This window comes from Microcaecilia unicolor, chromosome 1 (genome assembly GCF_901765095.1).
Source record: "Microcaecilia unicolor chromosome 1, aMicUni1.1, whole genome shotgun sequence".
In the NCBI taxonomy this organism is placed as follows: Eukaryota; Metazoa; Chordata; class Amphibia; order Gymnophiona; family Siphonopidae; genus Microcaecilia; species Microcaecilia unicolor.
This window is the reverse complement of record NC_044031.1, coordinates 703,914,009-703,937,406: the sequence shown is the minus strand read 5'-3', so window position 1 is coordinate 703,937,406 and position 23,398 is coordinate 703,914,009. Positions and strand designations below refer to the sequence as shown.

The 23,398-nt window shown below is 42.7% G+C and overlaps 1 protein-coding gene across 5 annotated transcripts in view; it reads right to left on the bottom strand.

The window, feature by feature from the left end:
• Nucleotides 1–23,398, bottom strand: part of ALDH1A2 (aldehyde dehydrogenase 1 family member A2) — a 169,058-nt gene that overhangs the window by 97,244 nt on the left and 48,416 nt on the right. Inside the window, exons 2-3 of one of the 5 annotated variants that reach the window (XM_030188885.1) lie at nt 21,404–21,508; nt 18,515–18,655 (exon numbers count right to left, since the gene is read on the bottom strand). In XM_030188885.1, the coding sequence (XP_030044745.1) occupies nt 18,515–18,655; nt 21,404–21,508 (246 nt within the window). Of the gene's footprint in view, nt 1–18,514; nt 18,656–18,780; nt 18,855–18,881; nt 18,940–19,239; nt 19,293–21,403; nt 21,509–23,398 lie in introns of those variants that run through there. The other 4 variants (XM_030188912.1, XM_030188893.1, XM_030188900.1 and 1 more) reach the window with 4 other exon arrangements.

The window sequence follows — 23,398 nt, the reverse complement described above, 5'->3', positions numbered from 1 at the left end:
TCGCTCCGGGCCATGCCCTCGCGTCAAACATCATGACGTTGGGGGCGGAGCAATGGCAGAACAACGAAGGGGTTGGCCAGGGAGGGAGGGAGGGAGGGTGTTGGCGACGAAAACCTTGCTAGCGCCCGTTTCATTTGCTCAGAAACGGGCCTCTTTTACTAGTATTAAATAAAAGGAAAAAAAAAAGAAACGAATACCTGGTTGGCATGATCTAAAATAATGAGTGGAAATTAGCTAGAAACTTTCTTGAGAGTACTAAAGTAGAGGAGTGTGGTAGCCGTGTTAGTCCACTCTTAAGGTTATCAATAGAAATCAAACAAAATAAAATATGGAAAGGAAAATAAGATGATACCTTTTTTATTGGACATAACTTAATACGTTTCTTGATTAGCTTTCGAAGTTTGCCCTTCTTCCTCAGATCGGAAATAAGCAAATGTGTTAGCTGACAGTGTATATAAGTGAAAGCATTCAAGCATTACTATGACAGTCTGACAGGGTGGGAGGATGGGGGTGGGTAGGAGGTATGCATGGGGACATCAAAGCATATCATTGATATTCTAACAGGATGGGCGTGGATAGGTGAGGGGAGGGTGATCAACAGAGACATACAGCTTTATGGTTTCTAATGGGCAAGGAACCCCAGATCCTTGTTAAGTCCTTTCTGTTGGGTGTTAAAATATTCAATCATTCTGACTACAAAGGTCTTATATGGTTTTAAAGTTACCTTTCAGGATTCTCACTGTGAAATCACTGGTACAGTGTCCTGGTCCTGTAAAATGTTGACCAACAGGCGTGGGAACCCTACTGGCACCAGTATTGTTCATGTGATGTCTATGTAAATTGAATCTTGTCTTAAGCATCTGGCCTGTTTCTCCAATATAGCATCCTTCGTTACATTTTTTACACTGAACGATATATACCACATTGGAAGATGAGCAAGTGAAAGATCCCTTTATGTTGAATATCTTTCCTTTGTGGATGACTTTGGGGTCCTGTGAAATATTTTGGCATAGTTTGCAACTGGATAAATTACAGGGAAGTGTGCCCTTCTGTTCCTTTTCAGTCTGTGATGGAAGTTTACTTCTGATTAACTTGTGTTTTAAGTTGGGTGGCTGTCGGAAGGCCAGTACTGGTGGGGATGGGAATATCTCTTTCAGTAATTCATCCTCCTGGAGTATAGGTTGTAGATCTCTTATGATTTTCCTCAGTTTTTCCAGCTCTGGATTGTATGTCACTACAAGGGGGATTCTGTCTGTGGATTTTTTCTCCTTGTACTGTAGCAGATTTTCCCTGGGTGTTTTGAGGGAGGAGGCAATATTCTTGGAGATTATTTTGGGGTTGTAGCCTTTCTGTTTGAAGGATGCAGTCAGGCTTTTAAGGTGTCTGTCTCTGTCCCCTGGGTCAGAGCAGATACGGTGGTATCTTGTGGCTTGGCTGTAAATGATGGATCTTTTTGTATGTGAAGGATGGAAGCTGGAGTTGTGGAGGTAGCTGCATCTGTCTGTGGGTTTCTTGTATATAGATGTTTGTATACAGCCATCACTGATTGAGACCATGGTGTCCAAAAAATTGACTTTTTCTGGGGTGTAGTCAATTTTTAATCTGATTGTAGGATGGTATGTATTGAAGGCAGAATAAAATTGTTTCAGAGTTTCTTCACCCTCCATCCAAATCATAAAAATGTCATCGATGTACCGGTAGTATTTTAGGGGTTTGGTCTGGTGTGTATTCAGAAATGTCTTTTCCAGCTCAGCCATAAAAAGGTTGGCATATTGGGGTGCTGTCCTGGTGCCCATCGCAGTGCCCATTATTTGCAGATAGATATCATTGTTAAAGCGAAAGTAGTTGTGAGTTAAAATGAATTTGATTAATTTTGTAATAGTTTCTGGTGAGTATTGATGGTCTAGTGTGGATTTTTTTTAGGAGTCTTCCACATGCAGCTATGCCATCCGCATGTGGAATGTTGCTGTATAGTGATTCTACATCCATCATGACCAGAAGGGTGTTAGGTGGTAGTTGCTTGATATTTTTCAATTTATTCAGAAAGTCTGTGGTGTCTTGTATGAAGCTGTTAGTTTGTGTACGAGAGGTTTCAGAATTCCCTCTATGAATCCAGATATTTCTTCCGTGAGTGTGCCCCCTCCCCTCCCTTCCCCTCCCAGTTCCAGGGTATTTCCACCCCCTCCCTCCCCTCCCCTCCCAGTTCCAGTGTTTTTCCACCCCTCCCTCCCTCCGTGTCCTACCAGTTGCAGTGTTGTTGAACCCCCTCCCTCCCTCCCAGTTCTAGGGTTTTCCCACTCCCACCCCCTCCCTCCCTCCCAGTTCTAGGGTCCTAAACCCCCCTCCGCCCCTCCCATTTCCCCCTCCCAGTTGTACTGGTTTGCGTCCCAGTTGCAGTGTTTTCCCTCCCTCTCCCTCCCTCCCTCCCAGTTACTGCCTGTTCCTGCAGCACTATCGCCAGGTGTGTGTGTGGGGGGGGGGGGGGGAACCCCTGAAGTAGCTTCAGAGAGATGTAGTAAGACCTGCCGCCAGCATGAAAAATATATTGTAATAGACGTCAGATTTTCCCCATTACTAAACAGAGAAAGTCAACTGATGTGGCAACTTAGGAAAGTATGACCACCACTGGCAGTGTACTCGCTCTCGTAGCGCGGGAGACGGAGTGAAAGGCAGGAAGAAGAGAGCAAGAGAAAACCCCTTTCCCCAAACAGCTTCCCTACCATTTAGCAAACAGTTGTTTCGTATCCTTGCTGTGCAACCCACGACACAGTTGAAGTGGTAGGAAGCGGGAAGTAAAGTTTGCAGCATGCGGGCGACATCGTTTCAGAGAGAAGAAGAGGGTGACGTGTGGTCCGTACCTTGCGCTGTAAATGTTTGTAGTGGGGCTTGCGGCGGCATTGCAGAGGCAACGAACTCCTTTTGTATTTTCTTGTATCATTACCCGCCCTCGACGCCATGACGTTTAGACGCGAGGGCGGGGCGGGTGAGCGATGCTATTCGTTAAGTGTCATTACTCCACCCTCGACATCATGATGTTTTGACGCAAGGCCGGGGCAGACACTGATGGGGAAAAATTCTGATCTACACCACCACAGAAGTTGCAGACTTTGCAGCTTCATTAGAACGTTGGGGTTCTGAATTATGTGCGGATGGGGCGTGGCTGAGGGCGGGTCTATGAGTGACAGTGAGTGGTGCATGAGTGAGAGTGAGTGGTGCTGACAGCCTAGCCTACCAACACTGCAAGGCTTCAGTGTTTCCCTGCCACAGAGTGAGCTTCAGAATGTTGGAAGTGAGAATTATTTATATAGATTAAGTTAACAGATCAAATAAATTCATTTTTTAAAATAAATTCCCTTTCTCTTACAGGGTGTACTAAAAAGTAAGTATACCTTGCAGTCTATTTCTTCAATTTGTATTTCACTAAAAATGTAAATATTTTAACACATTTCTCTTTCTCTTTTCCAAGTCCTAGATTCTTTAACGTAAGTATAGATAAGTATATGTGTAAGTATAAGTGTGTATATTCTTTTATAAGTCCTAGGGCTCTGTAGGCACGCAAACTTTTTAGCTTGCGCTAAAAGTTAGCTCGCGCTAACACTGGAGAAACCCATAGGAATAATGGGTGTCTTTATCGTTAGCATGCTATTAAGTAGGTCACTCGGGTTACTAGAAAGCTTCCTCTAATTTCCCAGCAATCTTTGGGGCCAACTTAATTAAATATTCACCATACCCATGTGATTTTGAGCATGTGTGATACTGCAATTTTACTAAATGCATCTCTACTGAATTTATAGACCTACTATTGGTCATACAGGTGCCCTGATATATTTTAATCAAAAACAATGGTGGTGCAGTGGTCCTCAAGGCTCCCTGATCCCTCTGGAGCCATTGGGGCTATTTTTACTAATGCGCCTATGCTCGTGACATCATCAATGACATCATGGTGCTTAGCCTATCTGGGCCCCAGCAACTTCAGCACAGTCAGGGACTCTTCTTCCCAGCCTTGCCCAGCTCCTTTCACCTTTGGGCTGACCCCGGACCCCTCTGGAACCGAAATCTCGTGCCGGGTCTATCTCCAGCATGTGCTCCGTGTCCAGAGCCCTCCCAGAGCTCCTAAACATCTTTTCCCTGCCAAGTAAAACTGTTCTAATATTTTATTTTATTCTGGTTACAATAAGAAGCAACATAAGCACTGGCAAGTCAGATGCAAAGCATTGATTTAAAAGAAAAAAAAAAGGCTAAAAGAGAATATGAAGAGAAGCTTGTTGCAGAGGCTAAAACTCACAGTAACAACTTTTTCAGGTACATCAGAAGCAGAAATCCTGTGAGGGAATCCATGGGACCGTTAGATCATGAAGGAGCAAAAGGGGCACTCAGGGAGGACAAGGCCATAGCAGAGAAACTGAATGAACTCTTTGCTTCTGTCTTTGTGGAAGAAAAGAGATCTGCCTGTACCAGAAATAGTTTTCAAGGGTGGTGATGCAGAGGAACTGAAAGAAATCTTGGTGAACCTGGAAGACATGCTGAGCCAAACCAACAAATTAAAGAGTAGTAAATCACCTGGACCAGATGGCATACATCTAAGAGTACTCAAAGAACTGAAGCATTAAATTGCTGATCTGCTGTTAGTAATATGTAACCTGTCATTAAAATCGTCTGTAGTACCTGAAGATTGGAAGGTGGCCAATATAATGCTGATTTTTAAAAAGAGATCCAGAGGTGATCCAGGAAATTACAGATGGTAAGTCTGACATCAGTGCCGGGTAAAATAGTGGAAACTATTATAAAGAATAAAATTATGGAACACATAAATAAACATGGGTTCAGCTAAGGGAAATCTTGCCTCATCAATTTGCTTCATTTCTTTGAAGCTGAGAATAAACATGTGGATAAAGGTGAGCCAATTGATGTAGTCTATCTAGATTTTCAGTAAGCTTTTGACAAAGTTCCTCATGAGAGACTCTTGCGATAATTAAAGAGTCACGGAATAGGAGGCAATGCTTTGGTGTGGATTAGGAAATGGTTATTGGACAGAAAATGGAGGGTTGGGTTAAATGATCATTTCTCTCCATGGAGAAAGGTGAATAATGGAGTGCCACAGGGATCAGTACCGGGACCAGTGCTATTTAACATATTTATTAATGATATGGAAATCAGAACAATGAGTGAGGTGATTAAATTTGCAGATGATACAAAACTATTCAAGGTTCTTAAAACACATGCGGACTGTGAAAAATAGAAGGAAGACCTTAGGAAACTGAAAGACTGAGCATCCAAATGGCAGATGAAATTTAATGTGGACAAATGCAAAGTGATGCACGTTGGAAAGAATAATCTGAATCATAGTTACCTGATGCTAGGGTTCACCTTGGGATTAAGCACCCAAGAAAAAGATCTAGGTGTCATTGTAGATAATACGCAGAAATCTTTTGCTCAGTATGTGGCGGCAGCCAAAAAAGCAAACAGGATGCTAGGAATTATTAGGAAAGGGATGGCAAATATTAACTGAAAATACTATAATGTCTCTGGATTGCTCCATGGTACGACCTCACCTTGAGTATTGTATTTAATTCTGGTCACCATATCTAAAAAAAGATATAGCGGAATTAGAAAAGGTTCAAAGAAGAATGACTAATATGTTAAAGGGAACTCCTCTCATATGAGGAAGACTAAAGAGGATAGGGCTCTTGAGCTCGGAAAAGAGACGGCTGAGGGGAGATATGATTGAGGTCTACAAAATTCTGAGTGGTGTAGATCGAGTAGAAATGAATTGACCTTTACTCTTTCCAAAAATACAAAGACTTAGGGACACTCAAGGAGGTTACATGGAAATACTTTAAAAACAAATAGGAAATATTTTTTCACTCAATGAATAGTTAAGCTCTGGAACTCTTTGCCGGAGGATGTAGTAATAGCGGTTTGCATTTGGAGAAGTTCCTGGAGGAAAGGTCCATAGTCTGCTATTGAGACAGACATGAGGAAGCTACTGCTTGCCCTGGGATTTGTAGCATGAAATGTTGCTACTAATTGGGTTTCTGCCAGGTACTGGGCTAGATGGACCATTGGTCTGGCCTAGTATGGCTTTTCTTATGCTTGTTTTCAATTATATCTGCAGTGACCTTGATAAGATGAAATGTAAGAGAAGTACTTAAGATACCAGAGGAAGCTCTTCCTCCGATTGTAAGAGCACAATATATTTTTGAAAAATGTACTGGAGGAATGAATATTCTGAATATGGACTTCACTGGTTTTCTTGAGTTCTCACTTGAAGTAATAACACAGAGACTCACATTAGTTGTTACTTTTGTCCTGGAATTGGATTGCAACATTTGGCTTATCATCCAAGAGGCACTGGGGGCCAATTTTGTTCCAAAATTTCCTTGTGTTTGTGTGGTAGTTTTTGAAAGTGTGACATAATTTTTTTTTTACCTTAAACAGCTTTTGAAATTTATTTCTGCAAAAAAGGAACTTAAAATATTGTATAATTGTTTCAGGGTTATGGTTCCTACTGTAAGTAAGGTGGGCTGAGATGGGTTTGCGGTGTTCATGTTTTCTCATTCCCCCCTTTTTTTTGCTATTACCTATCTCCTGATCTTGGATCTATTATTGTGGTCTGTTATAAAGATTACCTTCTATGTGGTTGTATTTCCAAATATTTTTGCCTCTTTTCCTGAATTATGGATTTTTGAAGTGATTATAATTTTAAACATGTTAAATAGAAAATAAAGATAAATTTATGACTTGAAATAATAGATTTTAAAACCTATACAGTGCCTATTTACTATGCTGTCTTTGATGTTTACTATGACTTTTAATGTACACTAACAGGTAGTTTGGCACCATGTTAACTGTTAGTACACACTAATCATTGCATCAAATATCTAACATGAAAATCTGTACTGGGGGTCTGGCATGGGTGGGAATGGACAGAAACTTGTCTGGCAGTTAATATGGAGGACATGAATGTTAGTTAATTGCTAACCTGGCAGATTACACGGTGCAGTTAGCTAACTACATTCTATGCTGTCAGTCATGCTTTTAACGTGTAGTAGTAATCATTGCTGGGCATTAACCGCATGACTGCCTTTCCCAATGAGCTGAGAATGCAGAACACTTAATTCAGAAGCTTTGCACTTAATGCACGGTAAATTTAGCATTTAACACACCCTAGGTACAAACTTTAGTGCAAGTTAGTAAATGGGTTCCTATGAGTCATACAGTTCTATTCCCTGTCACTTTCTGATCACACATCAAACTCCCCCATCCTATCTTTCTCCTTAAGATTACCACAGGAATACTTGTTATGATTCACTTGTGTTTTCTGGTAAGGTCAGCTTTGATCATTCTGAGCTCACACAATGTTTTAGTTTCTGAATACAAGTCAATAAGGGGTCCTTTTACTAAGGTGTGCTGAAAAATGGCTTGTGGTAATGTAGGTATGGGTTTTGGGCACGGTGATCCATTTTTCAGCGTGCCTGTAAAAAAGGCCTTTTTAAAATTTTTGCCGAAAATGGACGTGCGGCAAAATCAAAATTGCCGCGCGACCATTTTGGGTCTGCGACCTTACTGCCAGCCATTGACCTAGTGGTAAAGTCTCATATGGTAACTGGGCAGTAATGACTTACGCGCGTCAAATGCCACTTTGCGTGCGTCTGATATGCACGTCCGAAAATAAAATTTATTTTTTGTCCGTGCGTATCGGATGCGCACCAAAAATGAAATTACTGCAAGAGCCATGAGGTAGCTGGGTGATAACTCCATTTTGGTGTGCGTTGGGCGCGTGTAGACACTTACGCGGCTTAGTAAAAGGGCCCCTAAATATATTAAGTTGGTCCAATAAAGTATTATCTTATTTATTTTGGGGTTTTGTTCATTATCCTTTATTTTTGTTCATTCAAGGGGACTAACAAGGCAATTGCACAGCTTCAAAGAAAGACTGAGTAAATAGGAAGGGGAACAGGAGAAAGAAGGTGAAGCATTTGTTAAAAAGTGCTGGGGGTTAAGTAAAATAGTTTACATGCTCATCTACCTACTGTTGGGCAGACTGGACGGGTCAATTGGTCTTTATCTGCAAGATATTTTATAATATAGGTGCTAACATTTACATGCGTGCATAAATGTTTAAGATAATAAGTGCGTATGTGTGCAATATGCAGGTAATTGCTAAAATTCCGCCTAAACACTATTCTTTAAATACCTAATTAACTTACATAGTATATATTTGCAACACATGACAAAGCTCAAACTGGAATACTGTAAGTTATGTGCCTATCTGTAACACTTAGGCAATAACACTCACACCAGCTATATGGCTGGAGTGCTTTCACCTATTGTTAAGTTTATATATATATATATTTTTTTTTTGTTTGTTTTTTGTTACATTTGTATCCCATATTTTCCCACCTATTTGCAGGCTCAATGTGGCCATAAAGGCGATCGCCAATTCCGGTATGAACAATTACAAAATGATGCAGTGGTAGAATAAGATTTAAGTATAACAGACACAATAGGGAATCGTAGAGAGGATGAGTTGTGTTATGTCCATTGCGATCTCTGGTTTTGATTGTGTTGCAGGGTTCAGGCAATTTAGGTTGGGTCGGTAGGGTATGCCTTTTTGAACAGGTTAGTTTTTAGTGACTTCCGGAAGTTTAGGTGGTCATAAGTTGTTTTCACGGCTTTTGATAATGCGTTCCATAGTTGTGTGCTTATGTAGGAAAAGCTGGATGCATAAGTTGATTTGTATTTGAGTCCTTTGCAGTTTGGGTAGTGGAGATTTAGGTATGTTCGTGTTGATCTTGTTGTGCTTTCTTCTAATAGGTCTTATGGTTAACCAATTGATACAACTTTTTTGTATCCAACTTCTCATCTCCAAATAACAACGTAAAATATGCTTATTTTGACTAAGATGTCACTTATTTATTGCCCTTCTCCAAATATTCTTGCCTTCCAGTAGTAGGTACCTAAATTCCTTTATAGAATAGGTTCCTACCAAGTACCCTCTTGGCACCTAATTTTCAGCACTCTGTTATAGAATCACCCTCTTACTGTGCTATGAATGGATGTATTAGCAGCATGGGAAAAGAGAGGTCAAAGGTATAAAAATGTACACTTTGTTTCGTTAGAAGTCAGGCTAAAAATATCTATCATAACCAGCGACATAGCTAGGATTGAATGGGTCCTGGGTGGAAAAATTGAGATGGGCTTCCCTATAACACCATCGCTTCCAAGGAGGCAGGGGGAAGAGGATGCACATTTCCCAAAGCTGACATTACAATGATTAAATTCAGAAAAAAAATGATTTTTTTCTACCTTTGTTGTCTGAGAGTTGCTTTGGTCCTAATGTCTCTCGTCTGCTTTTCTATTTTTTTTTCTTAACTCTGTCCAGATTCTCCTGTCCTTTAGACATTTCTTCTCTATGTCCACCATCCATCTTTCTTATGTGTCTCTATCTGTCCTGTCCAGTGTCTCCCCTCTGTGTTCCTGTCCCTATGCTCCCTCCAGAGCCAGTATTTCTTTTTTATCCCTGTCCTTCCTCATGGCCGGCTTCTCTTCCCTTCTGACCCCTCACTCACCTTCTGTAGTCTGGAATTTCTCTCTCTTCCCTCCCTCTGTTGGACCAGCATCTCTCCCTCAGTCCAGTCTCTGTCTCTTTCTCTCGTCCCTCCACTTCCCCCAGTCTAGCATCTGCATCCTCTTTCCCCTCCCCTCATGCTCCAGGTTTCTCTCTCCCTTCCATCAGCTCCCCCAAGCTCAGGTCCAGCTTCTCTGTCCCTCTATTCCACTTCTCCTTTGCTTCAGGTTTCTCTTGCATTCTCTCTATTTCTTTTTCTTTCTTCTCCCCCCCTGCACCCAGGTCTGGCATCTCTCCTCCCTCTCCTGGATCCGGCATCTGTCTACTTGTGCCCCCTCATCCCTCCCTGGTCCTCCAAGCACTGTGGCAGGTCATGGCAGAGGCAGCACTGAAAGCTGTTCTCTGTCTGACAGACAATTTCCTCTGGCACAGAGAGGCAGGATGCAACAGAGGAAAGGCCTCACTGGACAGAGAGCAGCTTTCATTGCTGCCTCTGACACAATCTGCCACAGTGTTTGGAGGATGGGTGGGGGGTGGGGGCACAGGTAGACAGATACCAGACCCATGCTGGTGCACTGAGAGGGAAGGGGAGGCTGGAGAGACAGACAGCCAGGGTGCAGGGAGGAATGGGGAAGAGGCGAGGAAGGGAGGGTGCAATTTCAGGTGGCCCCTACCATTGAGTGGCCCTGGACATTTTGCTGGGCTCCCTCAACTGTAGCTACACCCCTGATCATAAGGGATCTCACATACACATCAGTTATATCAAGAGAGGAAGGGAGAGAGAGTGAGAGAGAGAGAGAGAGAGAGAGAGAGAGAGAGAGAGAGAGAGGTTTCTAATTTTTCACATGCCAGTTCTAATTATCTAAATCCTTGAAGAGACATGGAGCACAGACCCCCATCCCGTTTGTACCTGGGGAGAGTATAAATAATTTCTCAATGCAGCTTCCAAGACCCCTGCTGTGGACTGGTTTATCTATACTGGGCAGCCAGTTTATTTATTACCACTGAATAAACAAGCTCTCCTCCAGAGAAACTCATAATTTAACAAGAAAGAAAAAGGCCTCTCTTTGGAAAGTAAAGTACTCCTGTTAACAACAATAGTTACTGAAGAACCCAGATTCATTGAATCCAATAAAGCCTAATGAGATCTGCATGTATGGCTACTGACTTTTGACACATTCCATTGTTATGCAAATGTTATTATTGGTGAACTAAGTGTATACATTGTATTGGGTGTTTATTATACATGAATGTATATCAAATAAATTAGACAATGATTAGAATTGAGTTTCACTAATGAATCTAATGTGTGTTTGCTCCTATGTCATCGGTTACTGTATGTACCAGTCCAGAGATAATGGAAGTGCTGGGAAAGCCAAAATTAGAATGTCTTCCCACATAGTGCAAAGTAGTTATCAAAATCTGAAAAGATTAGTCTAATACTCCTGCAATACATATAATGATCATATTTTGTAGATACACATAGGTCAATATTTAAACTCTGATCATTGATTTTTTGTTTTCCAGACATGGTATTTAAATAAAATGTGGATATTAAACAAACGGGCCTGATCAGCGGCATATATCTGGATAGCTAGTACTGTTATCCAGATTACTGCATTTGAATATCAGGCCCACAGTTATTTAGGGGATTTTAAAAGCCATTTGGTTTTAAAACGGGGGGGGGGGGGGGGGGGGGGGGGGGCATGTAAGAAGTCCAAAACATATTGGCTGTTTTAAAAAGCCACAGTAGTAAACATAAACAAACAAACATTTTACAGACAATGCAAGTGAATTTTCTTATACAGGTAAACAATTTTTAAAAAAATTAAGGACCATCATACCCTGATTGCTCAGAGATATGAATTATTCCAATCTCCATCTGTGTCAGAAAATTGTAATAATTGGTCCAAATCATTTTTGAATATTCTTTAGTCCATCATCAAAAACTTATAAAGTGCATATATACATTTTAACAGAGCCCATTTCTATAAGAAAAAACAACAGAAGAAGCATTACTTAGCTTCAGATCCAAATGTGCCCCCGAAAACCTTTGACATGATTGTGTTTCAGCCAACTGAGAAGTCATGAGCCACGAATGAGGCATTGTTACTTTTTGAGATAAGTGCCACCCCATCCTGAAGTAGAGTACTGTTCGAAACGAGATTGTGTCAAAGGTGTTCAGGGGCACAGCTGGAATTGAAGCTAAGTGGTGCTTCTTCTCTTGTTTCCTTATAGAAGTGGTTCCAATAGATAAAGATTTGGATCAATGATTACAATTTTCTGACAGAGATGGAGGTTGGAGTAATTCATACCTCCGAACAATCAGAGAATGATGGTACTTAATTTAAATGTTTTTTTGTTTGTTTATCTATCTATATATATAAGAAAATTCACCTGCATTGCCTGTGGAATTTATTTTGTACTGTCATGTGTTGATTGCCATTCCAGAGGATACTCTGGTTTTGGAATCTGGGAATTATTTTAAAACGCCAACATAGGCATCTATGTACCTTTTAAAACAGGCTTCCAGATCCAGCCCCAATAGCACTGACACACAAATTTACATCTACTCCAAGAAGGTATAAAAATGTGTGCATACTGTATACATGCATAGGCACATTTTATAAAATACATACATACATACATACATACATCACAACCCCACCTCAAAACTATACCTCTGGGAGCACCCATGTGTCAATCACATAAAGGTAGGTACTCAATTTCCATACGTGTACTTTTAACTGCACCTGCAGCCATGTAATTTTATAAAAACTATTATCTGTGTCAGGGCAGCCGAGAGACTGGGCCGGGCCTAGGGCAAGGCCACCCCCAGCGCCCCGCCCCCCTTGCAGGCCCGGGCCCGGGGAATTTTGTCCCTCCTGCTCCCCCCTCTCGGCGGCCCTGATCTGTGTATGAAACAGGCCTTACAGGCAGAAAAAGCTCTATAATATTACCCCCACGTGGATACAAACCATCTGGGTGATATTCAAAAACTATTTAACCAGTCATAAACAGCTCCTAGCTGGTTAAATAGTGTTTTAGCTCCTAACCACAGATATTCAGCAGGAGATAACCAGTTATTTCTATTGAATATTCGCAGTTAGCAGCTAGCCAATAACCGGATATATCGCATGATATAGCCAGCTAGGCACAGATATTCAGAGACAAACTGGCTATGTGTAATGGTTAAAATAGCCACATAAGTAGCAGGCCTATCTTTAACCGCTAACCCCAGGATTCTACATAGTGCGCCTAGAGATCCGTGCCGAAATCCAGGCATATTCTATAACAATGCATGTAACGCAATTGGCTTAACAAACTAGTCAACGTTGATAACAGCACTTAGCAAGCAATAATGAGCTTTAAATTGGTAATAATTAGAATGCATGCACACAACTCGCTAAGTGTATTCTGTAATGAAATGCACCTAAATTCTAATTTGTGCAGTTCAAAAGGGACATGGCTATGGGCGGTAAAATGGGCATCCCAAATTTACTCGTGTAGATATAGAATATGGCCCAGTGTGCGTAAATCTACGGGATTTACGCCACATTTTCACTAGTGTAACTGGAGGTGTGTAGTTTTAGGCACTGGGATATTACCTAAGCATATTCTATATACCACACCTAAATCTAGGTGCCACTTATAGAATACGCTTAGGCAGAAATGTTTACTGCATGGATTTTTTTAGGCATCTTATATAGAATCTGGCCTTAAGCACTTAACCGGTTAGCGCTGAATATCAGCTTAATAGGTTAAGTTGCCGCGTCCAAAATGAAAATGAATAGCTGGTTTAACCGCTGGCATCGGGCAGTCACCCCGCAGCCTGACACTGGCTGAATATTGGGGGCATGTGCTTAATGTCATTTCACACACATATGTAGTTTTACCCATTGTCAGCAAAGGCATTCCTGTCGGTACAAATGGGCCAGAGTCTGTACTTAGGCAAATGCTTTTGGACTTTTATAAGTACATGTTGTATGTCTGTCAAGGTCTGTAAGGGACAGCCTATAGTAGGCTGAGCAGTCAGGAAAACCTGGCATGGGTCAGTGTCTCTCTCCCCACCCCCACCCCCAGTTGTGGTCTGGCATCTCCCCCCTTCCTTCTTCAACCCCCTTCCCTGAGCCTACCTTTGTTTTCCAAAAGATGGCAGCTGCAGCGATTCCCATAGGCTGCCCTGCTGCCAGCACTGGCCTCTTCTCTCTAATGTGGCCTGCCTCTGAGAAAACAGGAAGTCATAGGTGCCCCGTATAAGAGTCTCGGGGAGGCTAAGCCTCCCCAGCCCAACCGTGACCTTCCCCTGGCTGCTGCCCCCCCCCCCAAACGCAGGGCTGCCTAGAGCAGCAGTGCTACAGCCAGGCAGCTCTCAGACGGTCCCTCCGCTCTTTCCCGCCCTTATCTCCACGATCGACAGCCCTCCTCTATGTTCCCCTCCCCCCACGCGTGTGTTTAACCCTTTTATTTTCAGGCACAATGACGGCAGTGAAGAGGACAACACAGCTTCTCTCTTCCCTCACACAGTGTCCCGCCTTCTGCGATGATGCATTTCCTGTTTCTGCGAGGGTGGGACACTGTGTGAGGGAAGGGAGAAGCTGTGCTGTCATCTTCACTGCCGTCGCTGCGCCTGAAAGTAAAAGGGTTAAACGCGCGGGGGTGGGGGGAGGAACGGAGATGAGGGCTATCGGGGAGCTGAGGGAGGGCAGGGAGAATCGTTGGACATGGATGGGAGGGGAGGGTGGGGGGAGAGAAGAGATCTCTGGAATTGGAGAGGAGGGCAGGGGGAGAGAAGAGATCGCTGGACAGGAGAGGAGGGGAGGGCAGTGGGAGAGAAGAAATCGCTGGACAGGAGAGGAGGGGAAGGCAGGGGGAGAGAAGAGATCACTGGACAGGAGAGGAGGGAAGGGCATGGGGAGAGAAGAGATCACTGGACAGGAGAGGAGGGGAGGGCAGGGCAGGGGAAAGAAGAGATCACTGGGCATGGATGGGATGGTAGGGGAGTGCAGGGGGAGAGAAGAGATCGCTGGACAGGAGAGGAGGGAAGGGCAGGGGAGAGAGGAGAATTGCTGGACATGGATGGATGGAGGGGGCAGGGGAGAGAGGAAATTTGCTGGATATGGATGGATGGAGGAGAGGGCAGGGGAGAATGGAGAGTTGCTAGACATGGTTGGATGGAGGGCAGGGGAGAGAGGAGAATTGCTGGACATGGATGGATGAATGGGGGCAGGGGAGAGAGGAAATTTGCTGGATATGGGTGGATGGAGGAGAGGGCATGGGAAAATGGAGAGTTGCTGGACTTGGATGGAGGGGAGGGCAGGGGAGAGAGGAGAATTGCTGAACATGGATGGATGAATGGAGGGGGCAGGGGAGAGAGAAAATTTGCTGGATATGGGTGGATGGAGGAGAGAGCAGGGGAGAATGGAGAGTTGCTGGACATGGATGGATGGAGGGGAGGGAAGTCAGGAAGGAGATGCACATGGATGGAGGGGAGGGAAGAGAGGAGAAATGCTGGACATGGATGGAGTGGATGGCAGGGAAGAGAGGAGAAATGTTGGACAAGGATGGAGGGAAGGAAAGACAAAGGAAGGAGATGCACACTGATGGAGGGGAAGGGAGAGAGGAGAAATGTTGGACATGGATGGAGGGGAGGGAAGACAGACGAAGTAGATGCACATGGATGGAGGGGAGGGGAGTGAGGAGAAATGCCGGATATGGATGGAGGAGAAACTGCTGAATTTAAGGGCTGGTTCGGAACACTTGGAGGGCAGATACTGAAACTCGAGGAAGGATAGGGACAGGGCTACAGATGGTAGACAGGACGCATAAGGACACAGGAGGATGGTGGACATGGTGAGAGAAAAAAATATCAAATGAAAAGAAGACACTGCACAAACAGAAGACACTGGGACCAAAGCAAATAGAAAAACTAAATGATCAGACAACAAAAGTAGAAAAAGTATTTTATTCAGAATTTATTAATTGGAATATGTCAGCTTTTGGAAATGTGCATCTGTGATATTTTGCATGTAAGTTTCAATTTTTCTAGTATTGCTGCATGCTGAGTCTGACTTCTTGAGGTAACTTTCCAGTTCAGTATTTTGCCTTCATATCTGTAGTGTCATATATTTTTCATGTGTGATCAAGGTGCAGTATTCTCATAGTGTGTAGTTTGCAGGCCTTTTTGGTTTTTTTTCACTAGGTTGTGTACTGGTGTTTTAGAGCCTGGGGTAATTACAGTGCTGCCTTTCCACGCATAATGTTGTAACTCATCCTGTCCTTGGAACTAGTGCTGTTATGGTTTGGTAAGGTTATGAGTGTGTTTTGCAATGGAGAGATTGTGTGTTGGCCTTACTGAGGTGGCACCAAAACAGAAAGAGTATAGAGCCTAAATCATGACACACTACCTCTTGAAGGATCTACATGTGGTCGTTAATAAAAGGAGTTCATTGTGAACACTATCCACCCTAAAAGGGTGTTTTGTGGATCTACATGAGAATTGTGATATTATGATCCATTGTTTCATATTGTTGACGGTCTGCATTTTCCATATGGGTGGTATATTGGTGTATTAGGGTCTGCCCAGTGTAATATTTATGGTACAGTAAGGTTCTGAGTGTGTTTTTGCACAAATTTGTGCATAGTGTTTTACAGTTGAGCAATTGTGGTTAGTATATGCTTTGAGCAATCACTTTATTCTTTGACATATGATACATATCTAATATTTAAATTTAATAAACGGTATTAATTGTGACTATTTTAGTTTTACTTATTTTATTTTTCTGTGTGTTGTCAGACAATTATGGGTGTAAGCTCCACCCCTGCCCCACCCCTAACTCCGTCCCCTTTAGCCTCCCCAAACATTTGGGCCACCGACCGCCTATGCAGGAAGTTACATCAAAGGCGGGCCGCACTAGAGAGAAGAGGTCAGTGCCGGCAGCAGGGCAGCCAATGGGAGCCACTGCCATCACTGTCTTTTGGAAAACAAAGATAGGCTTAGGGAAGAGGATTGAAGAAGGAAGGGGGGAGATGCCAGACCACGGCTGGTGTGGGTGTAGCATGATATGAGTTTAATTGTCAGAGTTATTGAAATATGTAGCATGATATGAGTTTAATTCTCAAAGTTATTGTTTTTGCTGGATCAGATACAAATGTAAAATATACAGGTGCAAAGACTTGACTTTACCCCTTCCGCCAGGAAACTACTGATTACAAAAACTGGCTGGGTGGATACCTAAGTCCATCAACACATTTCCAAAGAACAAAACTCTGAAGATGGACAGCAATGACTCAGACTGAAAGCCCATCTACCTATCTAATCTGACAAAAGAAGCTCACCTACTCTCAGACAAAAACTCTTGTAATCCTCTCAGATGCCTTATGGATGTATATCACAGCAGATGTCCAGACAGAAAGTCTTATGATGTCATTAAACATGTGACCAGTTACCAAGCTCCATCTCAAAACTAGATGAAACCAGTTTTCAGTTATCCCTGAGTTTTCATTGGATCGAGTACACCCCACCTGACTTCAGCCTATGGTCCAACAAGAGATTATAAAAAGCCTGGAAAATGCCCAGTTCGCTCTCTGGCTTCTTCGCTGTTGCTAGTGGCGTTCCTGGCCTGGATGGCACCCGGGGCGGATCGCCGATGCGCCCCCCCCCGGGTGCAGCGCGCCCCCCCTGCTAAATGACACCTCCCCCCTCCGGTGAAATGACACCCTCCCAGGGTTCACGCTGCTGGGAGGGGTGCCGCGGCGCGTGCCTGCTCCGAGTTCGCTAACTTCGCTCGTTCGCTGCAGCTCCCTCTGCCCCGGAACAGGAACCTGCAGAGGGAGCTGCAGCGAACGAGTGAAGTTAGCGAACTCGGAGCAGGCACGCGCCGCGGCACCCCCCAGTGGCGTGCACCCGGGGTGGACCAACCCCACCGCCCCCCCCCCTTGGTACGCCACTGGCTCTTGCTTCTCTCTCTCTTCCCTCCTGCCTCTCTGCTGGACTTCACACACATTTAAAATAAGACTTTCTCCAAGCTCCAGCAACAACTCTGCAACCAAGAAGACTTCTTTTCCAGTGAGGATCTCTTTCATCACTGCAACCAGCAGCCTCCATCAAAGTGAGTTACCATTATCCAGCCTAATTTATAATTTAGACTTTTCTAATCTTGAAAGCACATTCCCCTTGTGAAAGATCTCTGAAAACTGCCTCTCTCTTGTAACATTATTACATTCTGTATTGTAAATAAACATTTTAAAGTTAAATATATGGTCTTTATGTTCTGAGCACATGTCCTTAAACCTTACAGTGCAGGTTAATGTAATTCAACAAATATAGCATTTAATTCCCCCCTTTCTTACATATTCTTATTCTTATCATATTACCTTATATCTAATTGGTGGACAAATATAATAGAATATAGAAGAATATAATATTAAATATTAATTATATTATATATTAATATTATTATTATTACATTTTATGAGGGGATATGCTGCTCCTGGAAGACTGCTGCCTGAGGCCACCACCTCAGGTGGCCTAATGGTAGGGCTGCCACTGCCTGGGAGAGAGAAGGGCAGTACACAGTATTGGGCAAGCTGAATGGGAACAGTATTTCTGGGAATTGTAGGCACGAACAATTGCACAGCAAGAAGAGGGTGCCTCATTAGCAACCCTTCCAAGCTACAGAGAAGAGTTGGAGCCGAGTGTTCCCAAGTGGAGGAGAGCAAGATGATAGATTAGCAGCCTTCTCCAGCTGTAGGAAGGGGGTGGGGCTGAAAGCTTTAACCCACAGAACAGTCAGTATATTAAGGAAAAGAGAGCTTTGTCTATCAAGAGACAACCTAGTTCACAAATCCAGCACAGAGTCAAGTCAATGCTACGGTATGTTAACCTGAAAGGTCAAAGAAGTTGTGAAACCCCATGTAAGTCCCATGTGAAACACTACTCACAGCAAGAACCGATCTGTCTCTTTCCACCAGGTCAGCCAGTTTATCCAAGAGGCGACCCCTCTCGGAAGCATCCATTCTTCTCCACACAGAACCCAGTGAGAAGGCCAGGCGTGCCGCTCTTACTGCTTTATCCGTATCAGTCTGTGAAAGATACCAAGCTGAGTGTTCAGAAAACTATGGTTTTGTCATTTGTAATTAAACTTCCTATCATTTAAAGAGAGATATTTCCATTCTTTCATTATTATGAAAATGATTTAAAATTATACATTTAGTTGTGTCTGTCTTTCCAGGATTTGGAGTTGCCTGTGAACGATTCTGACTGTATCAGAAATATCGAAGAAGTGGAGTATATTAATAGTATCAATACTTTACTGCTTCTAATCTGTCTGATATAGGTGCTACCATTTGGTGATCTTTAAAGATCATTAAAGAATTTTGGAGAAAAAAGCCTCAGACCATCAGTTGCTTATGATTAACATGCATAACTGCTTTAAAATAACCTCATCAGCATAAAACCACCAACAAGTTACACATTACCTCAATAGGTTACAGAGTCTTTTAAAGCAACACTTATCTTGTATATTCTTATGGCTGATGGTCAGCTCTCTCACTGGCTGTGATTGGCTGCAGCTTAAACCAGAGTTTAGAATATCACCATGAGAAGTCAGAACTCTTGAACCAAAATCTTTTAAAATGCAGTAATCAAACAAAGAAAAATAGCTTACAGTTCAGATGTCCTAGACAAGAATTTTGCCTTGCAAATAGAGAGTCTGTTCTCAACCAGCTCTCTCTTCATGCAAGAGAGAAGCTGGGAGGGATTCAACCACACAGTGAGTAGTAATGCTGTTTAAACTTTTACACTGGTAAAATCTTAATAGCATCACAGTAGCTTGAAAGGGGTCATATGGCAAAGTAAGCACAGGTAGATTTAGTTCACAGAGGAGAATGCTGCAGACTAACTCTTACAGACCTGAAGGAAGGGGGGGGGGGGGTTAACTAGCTCAGCATGCACAGAAGAGCAAGGCAAGTCAATAGGAAGAGACCCATGAGACACAGGGATCTGGGATATGTGCTCAGGAAGAGCTTATTACAGAGAACTACAAGGTTACAGGGATATGTAGGTCAAGGGCACAACCTTAAATTAAAGGTACAAGCAATGAATCTGTTACAGAAAATAATTAACATATATTAAAAAAAAAAACAAGCAGCCTGCCTCCATGCAAAAGGGGACAGAACAACTGGCATTCACTCCCACCACCAACAATGGCCAGCAGTTTCACGTATAGCTACTTTGGGGGTCTGGGACTGGAATTCTAAAATGCACAATATAAAAAAGCCCTTAATGAGTTTTTAACAGCCAGCGTGTTCTTATCACATCAACAGCGGTTGCCCAAAAGCACTAGAAAAACATTACAAAGCTTCACTAAAGGCAAACTTAATTTAGAACGCTGAAATAGGTTCCTGCATTCTTTCTTCTGTCACAATAATTAGGCCGCGGCCTCAGAAACGCTCATTAATACTCCAGACTGACGTCAAATGTCCCACAAAACATTAAAGGGGGGGAGGGTTATTTATTAAAAATATATATCATAAGTTTGTTTATTTGAAAAAAATGAACCCATTCCATTTTTAAATTTAAACCCCTCGGCTGTTTTGAGTTTAGATTGAAGATCCATTGCTGTTCACATCTCAAAAGATTGAGTCTCCAATTACAACCTTCTCTGTCAGGAACATGATCTATAGCGAAGTATCTCAGCTCCAAAACACATGGTGCAATTGTATACAGTGATATACCTTAGGTTGTTCACTTCTTTGCCTCTTCAAACAGCTATGATGTTCATCTATTCTAATTTTGAATGGGCGAGTGGTTTGCCCTACATACACTTTTGGGCAGGAACAAATGATCACATAAACTACATGATCACTAACACAAGCAGTTTTCTGTGTTGCAGGGCTGGTTTTAGACATTCAGGAGCCCAGGGTAGAGACCAGGAGGAAGGGAGGGAGAGCAAAAGTTGGCCTTCAGGCTATGCCTCCTTTGGCTTGAGGCAGGTTTAGGGCCCCCTATGGTATGGAGGGCCAGGGCAATTGCTGTGTTGACTAATAGGGTCCTTTCTGAAACAGTACAAATGCTGCATTTTTTACGTTTCAAAAAACCTTTGGAGGACGTGCCCTTTAATGTTTTGCAGGGCGTATGACATCAGTCTGGAGTATTAACGAGCATCTGGAGCCACAGCGCCATTATTTTAACAGAAGAAAGAGCGCAGCAACCTATTTCAGCGTTCTCCAGTAAGTTTGGCTTTAGTGAAGCTTTTTAATGGTTTTCTGGTGCTTTTAGGATACCACTGTTGATGTGATAAGAACACACGGTTAAAACTAATTAAGGGTTTTATTTTATATTGTGAATTTTAGAATTTCAGTTCCCAACCCTGAAGCAATATACAAGATAAATGTTGCTTTAAAAGACTAACTTTTGGGGGTAATGTGTAATTTGTTGGAAGTTTTTCTGCTGATGAGGTTATTTTATAGCTGTTGTGAATGTTAATCATAAGCAACTGATGGTCTGAGGCTGTTTCCTCTAAAATTCTTTAATGATCTTTAAAGATCACTGAATGGTAGCACCTATAGCGGTGGGGTTAGAAACAGTAATGTAAAGATCCTGATAATCCCAAATCCTGGATCCATCAGCCACTTGCTAAAGTCTTCAGTTCCATCTTTTGCATGAGTCAGCCTTGATATGGTACTTTGCATGACATGCGGTATGACTGTCCCTTCCTCTTCCCCCAGTTCTGGGAGCTGATCTTGTCTAAGTCATAGCTATGAACCCTTCAAGCCCTGTAACCTGGACACATTCCCCAAAATCTCTAAAAAAAACTTTCAAGTCATTACCTTATCTGCTTCTTGGACATCACAGATCTGCTCTCCAGTTGCTGGATTGTACACGGGGAATACCTTCCCACACTCAGAGTTTTGCCACTCATTATTTATGAAGATCTACATCATTTAAAAGAAGAAACAAAAAGAAAACCCACACATAAATCTTACTGCAATAGATCAAAGGTAATAAAAAGTGCTCAGTTAATATTGTTCAGATTCTGTGATATGCATTTGAGAAAATGGTGCTGCAGCTCGGTGAAATGAATTTGATAAAAAGAAATGGGTAGGCTTTGGCTTAGGGGAATTTCTGGAAGACGGTAATTAAAAAAGTAATAAAAAATGTCAAATGTCCATGAAAGTCCTTGAAGTTTTTCTTGGCCAACAGCCTTCTCTTATACAATACTCTTGAAATCTAATGTAAATATTTGTCCATTCACATGCTATGCAAGCAATATGTAGAGGACTTGAACTCCTGAATCCCAAGTTACTATATCTTAGCCTCTCTCCACTCATTATCTGACAAGAACTCACCCTCCTCCTCCTCCTCCTCCTCCTCCCCCTTCATGGCAATGAGAACAGTGGTAAGAGGAATATTAGCCCAAGTGTTAGCCATTAGTTAATGAAGTAGCCACAATAACAATGGTGCCCTAATTTGGGGTTGCAGGGTGCTAGGACTGAAACTGTCCTTGCAGCAGGTAAATGAAACACAACCTGAATTGTGAGAGGGCAGAGCATACCAAGGCCAACCCAGCCAGTCCAACCCACAGACTCAATACTAACTACTAACTTTTACATGCTGATGTTGAACTTGTGCCAGCAGCCAACCTACTCAAATAAAAACCAGACAGGACAACTAAATACTGGCCAACTGGCAACATCAGCCTCAAGCCTTTTCTAAGCACACTATCAAGTTAGTTGTAGAGTAGACAACTTCTGGTCTTCAAGAGCTGCAAACAGGTCTACTTCTCAGGATATTCACAATGAATATTCATGAGATAGATTTGTGTGCAGTATCCCTACTTATGCATATTTCTTATGGCTATTCAGATTGAGACACTCAACGACCAGAGTTACCTAGCCCTGAATCAAAGCATCCATTCGCAGCACTGAACTACACTGTGACTCTTGACAGATCATCATGTTAGGTGCAGGTGGACTCGGAAACTACTCTGACTATTCTCTGATGTTATCTGTCAACCTTCCTGAAATGTATGCGCAGGAACAGAACGAGCACTTTGTCAGGGTCCCAATATGGCACAAATCAAGCTTCACTGACTCTACAACTTAAGCTTCACCAAAGTTAGCAGGTTTGAAGCATTTGGATTTTAACTGACAGGAATTCATCAGCTCATGAAAATCTGGCCAAGGTTGCACTCTTAATTTCCCAAAGTCTTTGCAGAAGATCTGAAGTATTACCAAGGGCCAGACAGTCCTGCAGGATGTGGACCCAGCAATCAGTGCTCAGATTCAAATACACAATTCTATTCATGCAAAAGCCAAACCTTTTATGCAGAGCTTGAACACTATGTTTTGTGAAGTGTTTTAGAGCCATCAAGTGCTGGACCAACCTCTTTTGTATTCATCCTCAATATTCTGTAGATACTACACTTTCAGCACAACAGACGCTTGTAAAACTGGAGGCTCTTTAAGAAATGATGACATATGGATTTTAGATTTTCTGTCTAATTTATTTTTCCTGAGGATCCACAAAAATTCATCTGTAATGATTCAAAAATTTGGCCAAGGTAGATGTATTCTCGCTGTGTGCTCAACCCAGTTCCCATTCTGCTCGCTCTCTCATTCTTCAGCCCTTTCACTGCAGCTTCCTCACTCCCCTTCCCACCTGACAGCTCCCTCATACTCTTAACTACACACCTTCCCAGCACTCTTCCCTGTGGATCCCTCTCCTTTCCCTTTACCCTCACTTCACCATGGCAAATATTTTTCACTATCCTCTCCCCAATTACCCTAGTGTAGCCCTCACACCAGGGCTTCACAAACCTGTCC